At 45.8% G+C, this 11436-nt stretch overlaps 1 protein-coding gene across 1 annotated transcript; it reads right to left on the minus strand.

The window, feature by feature from the left end:
- Window positions 1-7965: 7965 nt before the first annotated feature.
- On the minus strand, window positions 7966-8913 carry LOC129401774 (olfactory receptor 7A10-like). The gene has a single exon (XM_055124627.1). The coding sequence runs from the start codon at window positions 8893-8895 to the stop codon at window positions 7966-7968; it is 930 nt and encodes a 309-aa protein (XP_054980602.1). The 5' UTR covers window positions 8896-8913.
- Between the last annotated feature and the right edge of the window lie 2523 nt (window positions 8914-11436).

Raw genomic sequence — 11436 nt, forward strand, 5'->3', positions numbered from 1 at the left:
TGCCAGAGTCCGGGTATAACTCCAGGAAATGGTGACACACATGACTCAGTTTCACGTCTCTGCCTTATTCACAGATCTTAAAACTACAATGAATGTTTTGCAGTAAAGAAATACTATTAGATCTTGAAGGCTTTTTAAGAACCATTTACTCATGCCCCTTCTTGAAATTTGCCAGGTCACCTCTTAGATGAATTTGCATCGCAACTAAATTATTCTCTATAGGGAGTTTGCATAAGGATTTTTTATGTCTATTAAAAACAAACTGAACACGCGCCATATTTAAGTTTTCACCTAAGAAGTGAAGTTGAGAACCTTAAGTATAAATATTTCTACAGTAACCGACGCTTGGAAATTTGCCACAAGTGGTGATGGGGGCAAGGTAGCTGGGATAGAGAAAGGACCACTATAATAAAGATAGTTGGAATTGATGACTCTGGTCAAGAACTGAATGCAGAAAGGAGGTAAAGGGACAAACATTATAACCTTTTTTTTGTGGGGGGAATCTTTCCATAGAGGCAGACTAGTGTAGCGGGGGAAAGGGCAGGAGTGTAACTGAGGAATTTGGTGCTGGGAAATGTACACTGGTGAAGGGACAGGTGATGGAACATTTTATCACTGAAACCCCCAAGTGAACAACTTTGTAACTGTATCTCACAGTGATTCAATAAAAATTAAAAACCAACCAACAACCCCCACCCACCCACCCAAGTTTCTACAATTCAGTGACAGGGAAAGTTACCTCAGCAAGTTATTTCCTTATGAAATGATTCCATTGCAAACAGAATATATGAAGGAAAGAAATTAGAGAAAAGTAGACAGCAGACAGGACATGGTATTATTTCTGTGAACATCAGGAGAGTCCACTCTCATGGGGCCACTTGACAGAGTGCCTGGTGGAGACAGGAGAGAACATGTTTGTGTGTGAGCTGAGTGTTCTGAGGCCAGAGCAGGGTTGAAAGACACTGAGGTAATTGAGGGTTTTATCTGCTGAGGTGAAAGAACGTGAATCATGTTGCTCTGCAAAGGTGAATGATGTCTAGGGTAGGAGCCTACCTTGAGGGTGGGAGTCCTCTCTCTTCCTGCCGAGCGCCCAGTGTGAGGAGCTCCCTCAGCTGTAGATGAGTCTTTTGGTCCTCACTGAGCGAGTATCAGGGTCCCAGAGTAGCACATCCTCCTCGATCTCTAGAATTGATGAAGTTTTGTCCCCTATATGTGTGATTTTCCTCAGAAAATGTAAGAATTTCTCTGAAGTGCTATCTCTCCCTCTCTCTCTCTCTCATGGACACACACACTAACAGGTGAATATACTTAGCTATGCTTCTCAATGCCTTTCCCACACATTTCAGCCTTCTTATTGACCACACCTGATAGGCTCTTTAGACATCGGAGTTTTCTGTGAAAACATGGTGGGGACAAAAACCTGACCCCAGACCAGTTCAGCAGGAAAGAGAGAAACTCCATCATCCAGCCAGAATTAGGAATTAACCCCACATCAACACAGATCCTTTGCTTCCAGGTCACATGGAGTCAGAATGAGAAACAGCAATGCGATCTTCTATGCTCTCTCAGTCCACTCATTACACTCAGCTCCCTCTTGGTACCTCAGCCCCTGTGTCAGGCTGCCCCATGGGAAAAGACTCCTGGACAGAGAAGAATTCTTCCTAATGAGTGTATGTCCCCCTTGGGAGCTAATTGGAGAACTCAAGTTTCCTTCCTCTTCTTCCACAATTACCTTCTGCCATATCACGAAATCTCCAGGACCTACTTGGTGTAATTTAGCTCCACAAATCAGCTGAAGAACCCATCTGCATGAAGTCCTTTGATGCTTCAAGGCATTGGCTTTTTGGTAGGGACGAGGCCTCATGGTGCCTGTAGAAATTTTCTCTACAACAACAGGATATCCGAGTCATCTCAGAACAAAACTGCGGCCTGAAAGTGGTGGCTTTTGTGGCATCTCTGACGGAAACAATGAGGAGAGGTCAGATCAATAGGACTGGAGGGAGTTTGTCTTGCATGCAGCTTACCCAGTTTCAATCCCCGGCATCCTATAGGGTTACCTGAGCACTGCCAGGAGTAATTCCTGAGTGCAGAGCCAGCAGGACTCCCTGAACACGCTGGTTGTGATGCCAAGAAGAACAAAAGAACAAAGAATTTCATTCTTCAATATCACAAGAGTAAAACCTCCCTTCTTATTTTTCTTTGGCTTAATTTCCCAACAAATGCAGTCCTTTCAACATCCTTTTATGAGCCCTAAATTATTCCCAGAAAGTCTTGTCCCAATAATCACTTAGTGGGACAGAAGGAAATAAGGTGCTCATGTGAAAAATTAGAAAAAGCTTCACTTGAACCATAATTCCCAAAAGGAGAATGAGAGAGATAAAGAGCAGAGACAGAAACAGAGAGACAGATAGAGGGGGAGAAAGAAGAAAAGTGTCTGCCATAGAGATAGACGAGAGGGTGGTGACAGGAGAGAAACTGGGGTCATTGTTGGTGGGACATGTGCACTGGTGGAGGGATCGGAGAGTGGAATTGTGTGACTGAGACCCAATCATGAACCACTTTGTAACTGTGTATCTCACAGTGATTCAATAAAAACAAAATACAAATAAAAACAGGCAAAGCTGCGTTTGTTGAGTCTGACAATGGAGAAACGGCTTTGACGTGGGCCTGCATGTGGCCAGCCATCCCACTGGGGTAGAAAAGGACCCTGATTCCTCTGAGAGAAACTGAACCCGGGAAGTTCTGTGTGTTGGTTTCTCAGCCACGCCTGACTGTGCTCAGGGATCACTGCTTGCTATGCTTGAGGTACCAGATGTGGTGCCGAGGATGTATCTGATCCGATGCTTACAGAGCAAGTGCCCTTTCCCCCCATGACCTATACAGTTCCCATCCCCCAACCTGAGACATTTTGGTATTAGTTCCATGAGTTTTTTTTATATTTCTAAGACTGTAGCACTGTCGTCCCATTGTTCATCGATTTGTTCATGCTGGCACCAGTGACTTCTTCATTGTGAGACTGTTGTTACTGTTTGGCATATCGAAGACGCCACAGGTAGCTTGCCACGCTCTGCCATGCGGGTGGGATACTCTCATTAGCTTGCTAGCCTCTCTGAAAGGGATGGAGGAATCAAACCCACGTAGTTCGCGTGCAAGGAAAATATCCTACATGCTGTGCTATTGTTCCAGCCCCTCAAAGTTTTAACATCAGAAAATTTGATAATATGTTTTCGGAGTGACGGTGGTGGTGGTGGTTTGGGCCACCACTGGCAGTTTTCAGGGATTACTCCTGGCTCTGTGTCCAGGGGTCACTCCTGACAGAGTTCACAGTATCATTTTTGTGAGCGATGATTGTGGGTCAGCCCTGTGAAATGCAAGTTACCTAGCGGATGTAGTGCTCTCTTGCCTCAGAAAATATGTTTTAGTTGCCTGCTTTATTGGGGGGGGCTACTTTAGTGATACTCAGGGTTTTGTCTTGCTCTTTGCTTCATAATCACTCCTGGAAGGGTTTGGGAACCCTATGGGGTGCTGGAGATTGAACCCATGCTGGCCACAGGCAAGACAAATACCCTGCCAGCTCTTCTGTGTCTCTGCCCCCAGATAATGACTGTGTGTGTTTTTTAAAAATTTGCTTTTTGTTCCACACTTGATGATATTTAGGGCTTACTACTGGCTCTGCACTCAGGAATTACTCTGGCATTGCTTGGGAAACCCTATGAGATGCTTAGGATTGAACCCAAGTCACCCTCTTGGAAGGTCAATGCCCTTCCCCTCTGTACTGTCGCTCTGGCCAATATATGTTTTTAAAATATCAAATACTGCAAAAATACATTCAAAAGTCTGGTGATAGTAATAGATAAATATTTATTTACAAACAGTTATGTAAGGGGACTACGGTTGAACCTCTCCAAACATTAACTTCTGTTTGCAATTCACAAGGAAGACTCTTTCTACATAAAAAAGACAAAGTACATGGGGTACTCTGGCCAGTTTATTCTGAATTATTTGAGGCCTGAAGAAACCATTTCTACACACAGCATCACAGACGAGCCTTGTAGAGACTCAGCTCTGTGGAAGACTCATGAGAGACTATTAGAGGCCAGAAACTCTCTCCACATCCTGCAATTAGTAATCAAAGCATTAGATGAAATCTCGGGCTTGTCAACATGCTTGGTATCTGGCAGGAGAGAACTGGACTGGATCGTCCAAGGAAACCAAGGCAGGAACTAAGAGGATAAGCCATTAGGAGTATTTGGATGTAGCTACGGACTCAGCTTTTGTAGTTTCTGTGTTATTTCAGAAAATGGTATTTCATGATCCTTCAGATTTATTCTAAAGGCAAGTATTTATATACACATACATATTTGGGTAGGAAAACTGGACAGAACATAACCAACATAACTGTTCAGTTCAAGAAACCGCCAGGAGAAAACCGTTAGATGCTAGAAAGAGATGGAGGCTTAAGAGGAACGACATACACTAAACAATTGGAAACCAAGAAAATAAAATTCCAGGCCTGGAGAAATATGGATAGGGCCCTTGCCTTACACGTGGCCTACCACGGTTTATTCCCTAGAATCTCATATGCTTGGGTGAGCACCAGCAGGATGGGATTCCTGAGTGCAGAGCCCGGAGTGAGCCTGGAGCATCGTCGGGTGGGACCCAAAAACTGAAAGGAACAAAAAAAGAGAGAAGGAAACTCCAGACAATCAAGGGAAGAGCTAGTCATGTCTCAGTTTCTGAGCAAAGAGTCCCGAGTTCTTAGTCAAGTTAAGAGCTGCGATCCCAGGAAAGTCTTCAGTGAAGGACAATTGGCCATTTTGTGGTTCCCTGCACAAAAAGCGTGTTCAGGGCCCTTTTGATGTCCTTGTTCTGGAGGCTGAAGATGAAGGGGTTCAGCATGGTGTGACCACCGTGTACACACCGAGGCCATGACATTTGGATATAGGTGTGATAAGGCCCCAAGGAACTAGGGTGTTTCAGGTGCTGAATTGAAAGAACCTGAATCATGTTGCTATGTGTAGTTGAATTATGACTAGGGTAGGAGCCTACCTTGAGGGTAGGAGTCCTCTACTTCCTGCCTCATGGCATCTGTACAAATTTCTCTACAATAGAAGTGTATAAAAATAAAAAGAAAAGGCGCGGGCGAGGGAAGGGACGCCTCACCGCACCGAGCCAGGCACAGGGCCTAGGGCAGCCGAGCCAGGCACAGGGCCCAGGGCAGCCGCCGTCTCTCAGGCCACCCGAGTTCGGTAGCCTCCGGCCGCTTCCCCACCCCGGGGAGGTTGATGGCGATGATGTGGCAGGCGAAGGAAGAAACAGAGCCAAGATGGTTGGTCTCACTTGCAGTTTATTCCAATCTTCCCTCTATACCCTCTCCGCCCCCTCACCTTCTCTCAGAACCCCTTTTATTGATCATGGCCCTTCCAAAGGGCGCAATACATTGATGTCACCAAAGGCACCAAAAGATCTTACAGGAAGAACATTGAGGCAACATAATTCTCTTGTATCTGCAGGCCTTTAATCTAGGCCCCCCCCCCCCCAGAAAGAAGATACAAAACCAAAACTGAAGCCTTCCTTGGGCTGCAAGCACTCGAATTTACATCCCAAAGACCGGGCTGGGCTGCAGCAAGAAATCTACATGTCAATTACAAACTAGCCAGCACCTGAAATTTACATCCCAAAGACTAGGCTGGGCCAGAGCCTGGAATCTACAATGTCAAGTCAAGCCTGGCTAGCACCTAAGATCTGCGTGTCAAAGATCAGCTAGGCTTCTGTGACAAAAGGGAAACTGCCTCTGAAATTATCTCCAGAAGGCAGCTGAAAAAGGGGAAATATTCCAACATAGAAGGACATCTGAGTAATCTCAGAAGAATACCGGGGGTATGCAGGTGGTGACTTTTGTGGCATCTCTGACGGAAATAATGAGGAGGGGTCAGAGCGATAGGATAGCATGGAGGGAGTTTGTCTTGCACGCAGCTTATCCAGGTTCAATTCCTGGCATCCTTTAGGGTCCCCTGAGCACTGCCAGGTGTAATTCCTGAGTGCAGAGCCAGGAGGAATCCCTGAACACTGCTGGGAGTGATGCCAAGAAGAACAAAAGAACGACGGATTTCATTCTTCAATATCACAAGAGTAAAACCTCCCTTCTTATTTTTTTCGGCTTAATGTCCCAACAAATGTAGTCCATTCAACGTCCTTTTATGAGCCTTAATCTCTGTCCTAGAAGTCTAGTCCCAATAATCCTATAGTGACAGAAGGAAATAAGGCGCTGGTGTCAAAAATTTGAAAAAAAAAACTGCACTTGAACCATAATGCCCAAAAGAAGAGAGAGAGAGAGAGAGAGAGAGAGAGAGAGAGAGAGAGAGAGAGAGAGAGAGAGAGAGAGAGAGAGAGAGAGAGAGAGAGAGAGAGGAAGAAAGAGAGCAAAGACAGAACAGAGAAGACAGACAGAGGGGGCAAAAGAAGAAAAGTGTCTGCCATAGAGATAGACAAGAGGATGGTGACAGGAGGGAAACTGGGGTCATTGTTGGTGGGACATGTGCACTGGTGGAGGGATAGGGAGTGAAATTGTTTGAGTGAGACCCAATCATAGACCACTTTGTAACTGTGTATCTCAAAGTGATTCAATAAAAACAAATTGGAAAAAAGAACCTGACAAGGCTGCGTTTGTTGAGTCTGACGATGAAGAAATGGCTTTGACGTGGGCCTTTGTGTGGCCCCCACCCACTCTGGGATAGAAAAGGACCCAGATTCCTCCGAGAGAAAGTGAACCCGGGAAGTTCCGAGTGTGGGTTTCTCAGCCATGCCTGACTGGGCTCAGGGATCACTCCTTGCGGTGCTTAAGGGACCATATGTTGCCAAGGATAGAAACCAAACTGGGGTGCCAGACATTAAGGTGTAGCCAACCCGCCTTCTGCAGATAGAATCCCGGCGACACTGAGATTTTACTAACATGGCTCCAGTATGTGGGACTGGGATATCTCTCCAAACCACGTGGCCACTTAAGCGGCCATGTGACCATTCCTGATATACAAAACAAAAACAAAAACAAAAAACAAAAACCCACACTCAGGAATGACTCTGCTACCCCTGCGTGTCCATTACCCAGAGGCACAGAAACCAATCTCAGAATGCAGCGGCTGCTGGCAGTTATACTCCTAGACAGTGAACTGAGTTACGACCTGTGCAGCCCCGGGAGGGGAAGGGTTTCTGTCCCTCGGCCTTTTCCCTTTGCATGGTGACCACTACCATACAGAACCAACTGGAAAGAAAGGTAGGAGCTTTCAGTGATGCGACTCATGGGGAATCTTGCGATGGGGGGCGGGGGGCAGAACCAGCCCTGCCTCCTACCCAAATGAGACCCCGAGTGGTCACCCACGAACAGCTCCTTCGCTTCTGTACAGCCATGTTTCCAGAGGCACGCAAACCAATCTTGAAATACAGCTGCTGCTGGCAGAAATACCTCTGGACTTAATACCAGAAACCCAAAACGGGGCGGCTGCTTTCATAACCGTGCAACATCATATGCTCTTTGTTATTGACAAGAAAAACATACAATCTAATGATGCCATTTCAACAGGTCTGACTATTGAGGGAAAAATTCCAAGTAATGATAATGAGTTTTCTGTCGAAAATTGAAAGTAATCAAAGTAAGGAGAGAATGAAGTGAAAATCATCTGCCACACAGGCAGAGGGAGAGTAGGAGTGGGGGTATGCAAGGATTCTTGGTGGTGGAATATGTGCACTGGTGAAGGGATGGGTGTTTGAACATAGTATGACTGAGGCTTGACTAAGAAAGCCCTGTAAGTGTTCTCACGGTGACTCGGTTAAAAAAATAAATTATTAAAAGAAGGAGAGAGAGAAGGAAACTCCAGACAATCAAGGGAAAAGCTGGTCATGTCTCAGTGTCTGAACAATGAGTCCGTGTTCATAGTCAAGCCCAGCGCTTTCATCCCAGGAAAGTCTTCAGTGAAGGACAGTTGGCCTTTTTGCAGTTCCCTGCACAAAAAACGTTCTGAGGGCCCTCTTGATGTCCTTGTTCCGTAGGCTGTAGATGAAGGGATTCAGCATGGGGGTGACCACTGTGTATAGCACCGAGGCCACGGCACTTGGATATGCTGTTTCACTCACTGCAGAGCTCAGGTACACTGCCATGGTTGTGACATAGAACAAGGAGACCACAGAAAGGTGGGAGGCGCAGGTCGAAAAGGCCTTGTATCTGCCTTGAGCAGATGCCACACCATGGATGGAGGAAACAATCTTGGAGTAAGAGTAAAGAATACCGAGTAAAGGACCCCCACCCAGCAGGAGAGCTGAACAGTACACAACCAAATTATTCAGGAAAGTGTCAGAACAGGCAAGTTTTATCATCTGGTTGAGTTCACAGAAAAAGTGAGGGATCTCCACCTTGGTGCAGAAGGACAGACGCAAGGACACTGAGACTTGCATGCAAGAATTCAAGAGACTCAGCACCCAGCACCCCAGAACCAGCAGCCCACAGAGGCGGGGATTCATGATGACTGTGTAGTGCAGGGGGTGGCAGATGGCCACAAAGCGGTCATAGGCCATCACCGTCAAGAGGAAATCATCTAGGATACCAAAGAGGATGAAAAAGAATATCTGGGTGATGCATCCTTCATAGCTGATGTCTTTTCTTTGTAGTAGGATGTTCTGCAGCATCTTGGGAACAGTGGTGGAGGTGAAGCAGATATCCACAAGGGATAGGTTGCAGAGGAAGAAATACATGGGCGTGTGGAGGTGGGGGTCTGAGCTGGCAGCCAGGATGATGAGCAGGTTCCCCAAGACCGTAATCAGGTACATGGACAGGAAGATCACATAGATGAGGGACTGGACTTCTGGCTCCTGGGAAAGTCCCAGGAGGAAAAACTCTGACATGTGGGTGTTGTTTTCTGCTTCCAGAGTCTGGGTATAACTCCAGGAAAGGGGGACAGGCATGACTCAATACCACCTTGCCTGCCTTACTCACAGATCTGAAAAACTACAATGCATGTTTTGATGTCAAGAAATACTATTGGATCTTGAAGACTGCTTAAGAACCTTTAACTCATGCCCCTTCTTGAAATTTCCCAGCTCAACTCACAGATGAATTTGGGTCCCAACTCAATTATTCTCTATAGAGAGTTTGCTTTTAAAAATTCAACTGAACACGTGCCATATTGAAGGTTTCACCTAGGAAATGAAGTGGAGAACCTGAAATATCAATATTTCTACAATGACCGATACTTGGAAACTTGCCACAAATGGTGATGGGGGAGGGCAGCTGGGATAGAGAAGAAATCGCTATGACAAAGATAGTTGGAATTGATGACTCTGGACAAGAACTGAGTGCTGAAAGGAGGTAAAGGGACAAACATGATAACCTTTCTGGTAAGGTAGGAGGGGAGTAAAGTGCTTTACATAGAGGCAGACTGGGGTAGTGACGCTGTGGGCACGAAGGAAACTAGAAACTTTGGTGCTGGGAGTAGTACACTAGTGAAGGGACAGGTGATGGAACATTTTATCACTGAAACCCCCAAATGAACAACTTTGTATATGCTATACATATAACAACTGTGTATCTCATAGTGATTCAATAAAAATTTTAAAACAACCAACAACCCCCATCCACCCACCTAAGTTTCTATAATTCAGGGACAGGGAAAGATACCTCAGCAAATTTTATTCTTATGATATGGTTCAGCTAGGAACAGGTGGATTAAGGGAAAAATGAGAAAAAGGAAACAGTGGCAGGGCTGGGGTGATAGTACAGAGGGTGATGTGTTTGTCTTGCACGAAGCTGACCCAGGTTTGATTATCAGCATCTCATATGGTCCTCTAAGTACCGCCAAGGGAAAGGTTGCAGAGGAAGAATTACAAGGACGTGTGGAGGTGGGGGGTCTGAGCTGGCCTCCAGGATTATGAGCAGGTTCCCCAAGACTGTGGTCAGGTACATGGATAGGAAGATCACATAAATGAGGGGCTGGAGTAATTCCTGAGTGCAGAGCCAGGAGTAACCCATGTGCATTGCCGGGTATGACCCAAAAAGCAAAAAACAACAACAACAAAATGGAGACAGTTGTATTATTTTCATGGACCTCAGGGAAGTTCACTGACATGGGAACATTGGACAGAGTGCCTGGTGGAGGCTGGAGAGAACACGTTTGTGTGTGAGGCAAGTGTCCTGAGGCCAGAATAGGTGTGATAGGGCCACAAACAACTTGGGTGTTTCAGTTGCTGAGTGAAAGAGCATGAATCATGTTGCTATGCAAAGGTGAATGATGCCTAGGGTAGCAGTCTACCTTGAGGGCGAGAGTGTGAGTTGCTTCCTCTGCTGTAGGATGTGTCTTTTGGTCCTCCTGACTGAGTTTCATGGTCCCCTAGATTAAACACATTCTCCTCGATCTCTAAATTAATGAATATCTGGTCCCTGTATGTGTGATTATCCTCGGAAAATGTAAGAATTTCTGTGAAGTGCATTTCTCTCTCTCTCTCCCTCTCTCTTTTTCTCTCTCTCACAAACATGCTAACAGGTGAATGTTATTAGCTTTGATTCTCAATATCTTTCCCTCACATGTCAGCCTTATTATTTGTCTTACCTGGGTGGGCATCCTGAGTCTCCCTTGGACATCCGGATTCTTCTGTGAATACAGATAGTGGGATAAAAACCCCTGACCCCAGGCAAGTTCAGCAGGAGGGAGAATAACACCGTCATCCAACCAGAATTAGGAAATAACCTCACATCAACACAGATCCTTTGCTTCCAGGTCACTTGGAGTCACAATGAGAAACACTGATGCGATCTTCTATGCTCTCTCAGTCCACTCATTACACTCAACTCCCTCTGGCACCTCAGCCCCTAAGCCAGGCAGTCGCATGGGACAAGACTCCTGGACAGAGAGGAATTCTTCCTAATGAGTGTCTGTCCCCCTCGGGAGCTCATTGGAGAACTCAAGTTTTCTTCCTCTTGCTCCACAAATTATCTCCTTGCCATGTCTCTAAATTTCCAGGCCATACTTGGGTGTAATTGGCCTCCACAAATCAGCTGAAGAATGCATCTGCATGAAGTCCTTTAATGCTTCAAAACATTTGTTTTTGGGTGGGGACAAGGCCTCATGGCGCCTGTAGAAATTTCTCAACAATAGCAGGATATCCAAGACTTCTCAGAAGAAAACTGGGGCCTGTAATTGATGTTTTTTGTGGCATCTCTGTTGGAAATAGTGAGGAGGGGCCAGAGCGATAGGACAATAGGACAGCAGGGAGGGAGTTTGTCTTGCACGCAGCTTACCCAGGTTCAATCCCCGGCATCCCATAGGGTCACCCGAGCACTGCCAGGAGTAATTCATGAGTGCAGAGTCAGGAGGAACCCCTGAAAATTACTGAATGTCATGCCAAGAAGAACAAAAGAGGAAGAATTTCATTCTTCAATATCATAAGAAT

This window comes from Sorex araneus, chromosome 2, assembly GCF_027595985.1.
Source record: "Sorex araneus isolate mSorAra2 chromosome 2, mSorAra2.pri, whole genome shotgun sequence".
Lineage (NCBI taxonomy): Eukaryota > Metazoa > Chordata > Mammalia > Eulipotyphla > Soricidae > Sorex > Sorex araneus.

What these genes read in the sequence shown, in the direction of transcription:
- LOC129401774 (XM_055124627.1), bottom strand. Translation starts at nt 8,895, where the DNA reads ATGTCAGAGTTTTTCCTCCTGGGACTTTCCCAGGAGCCAGAAGTCCAG.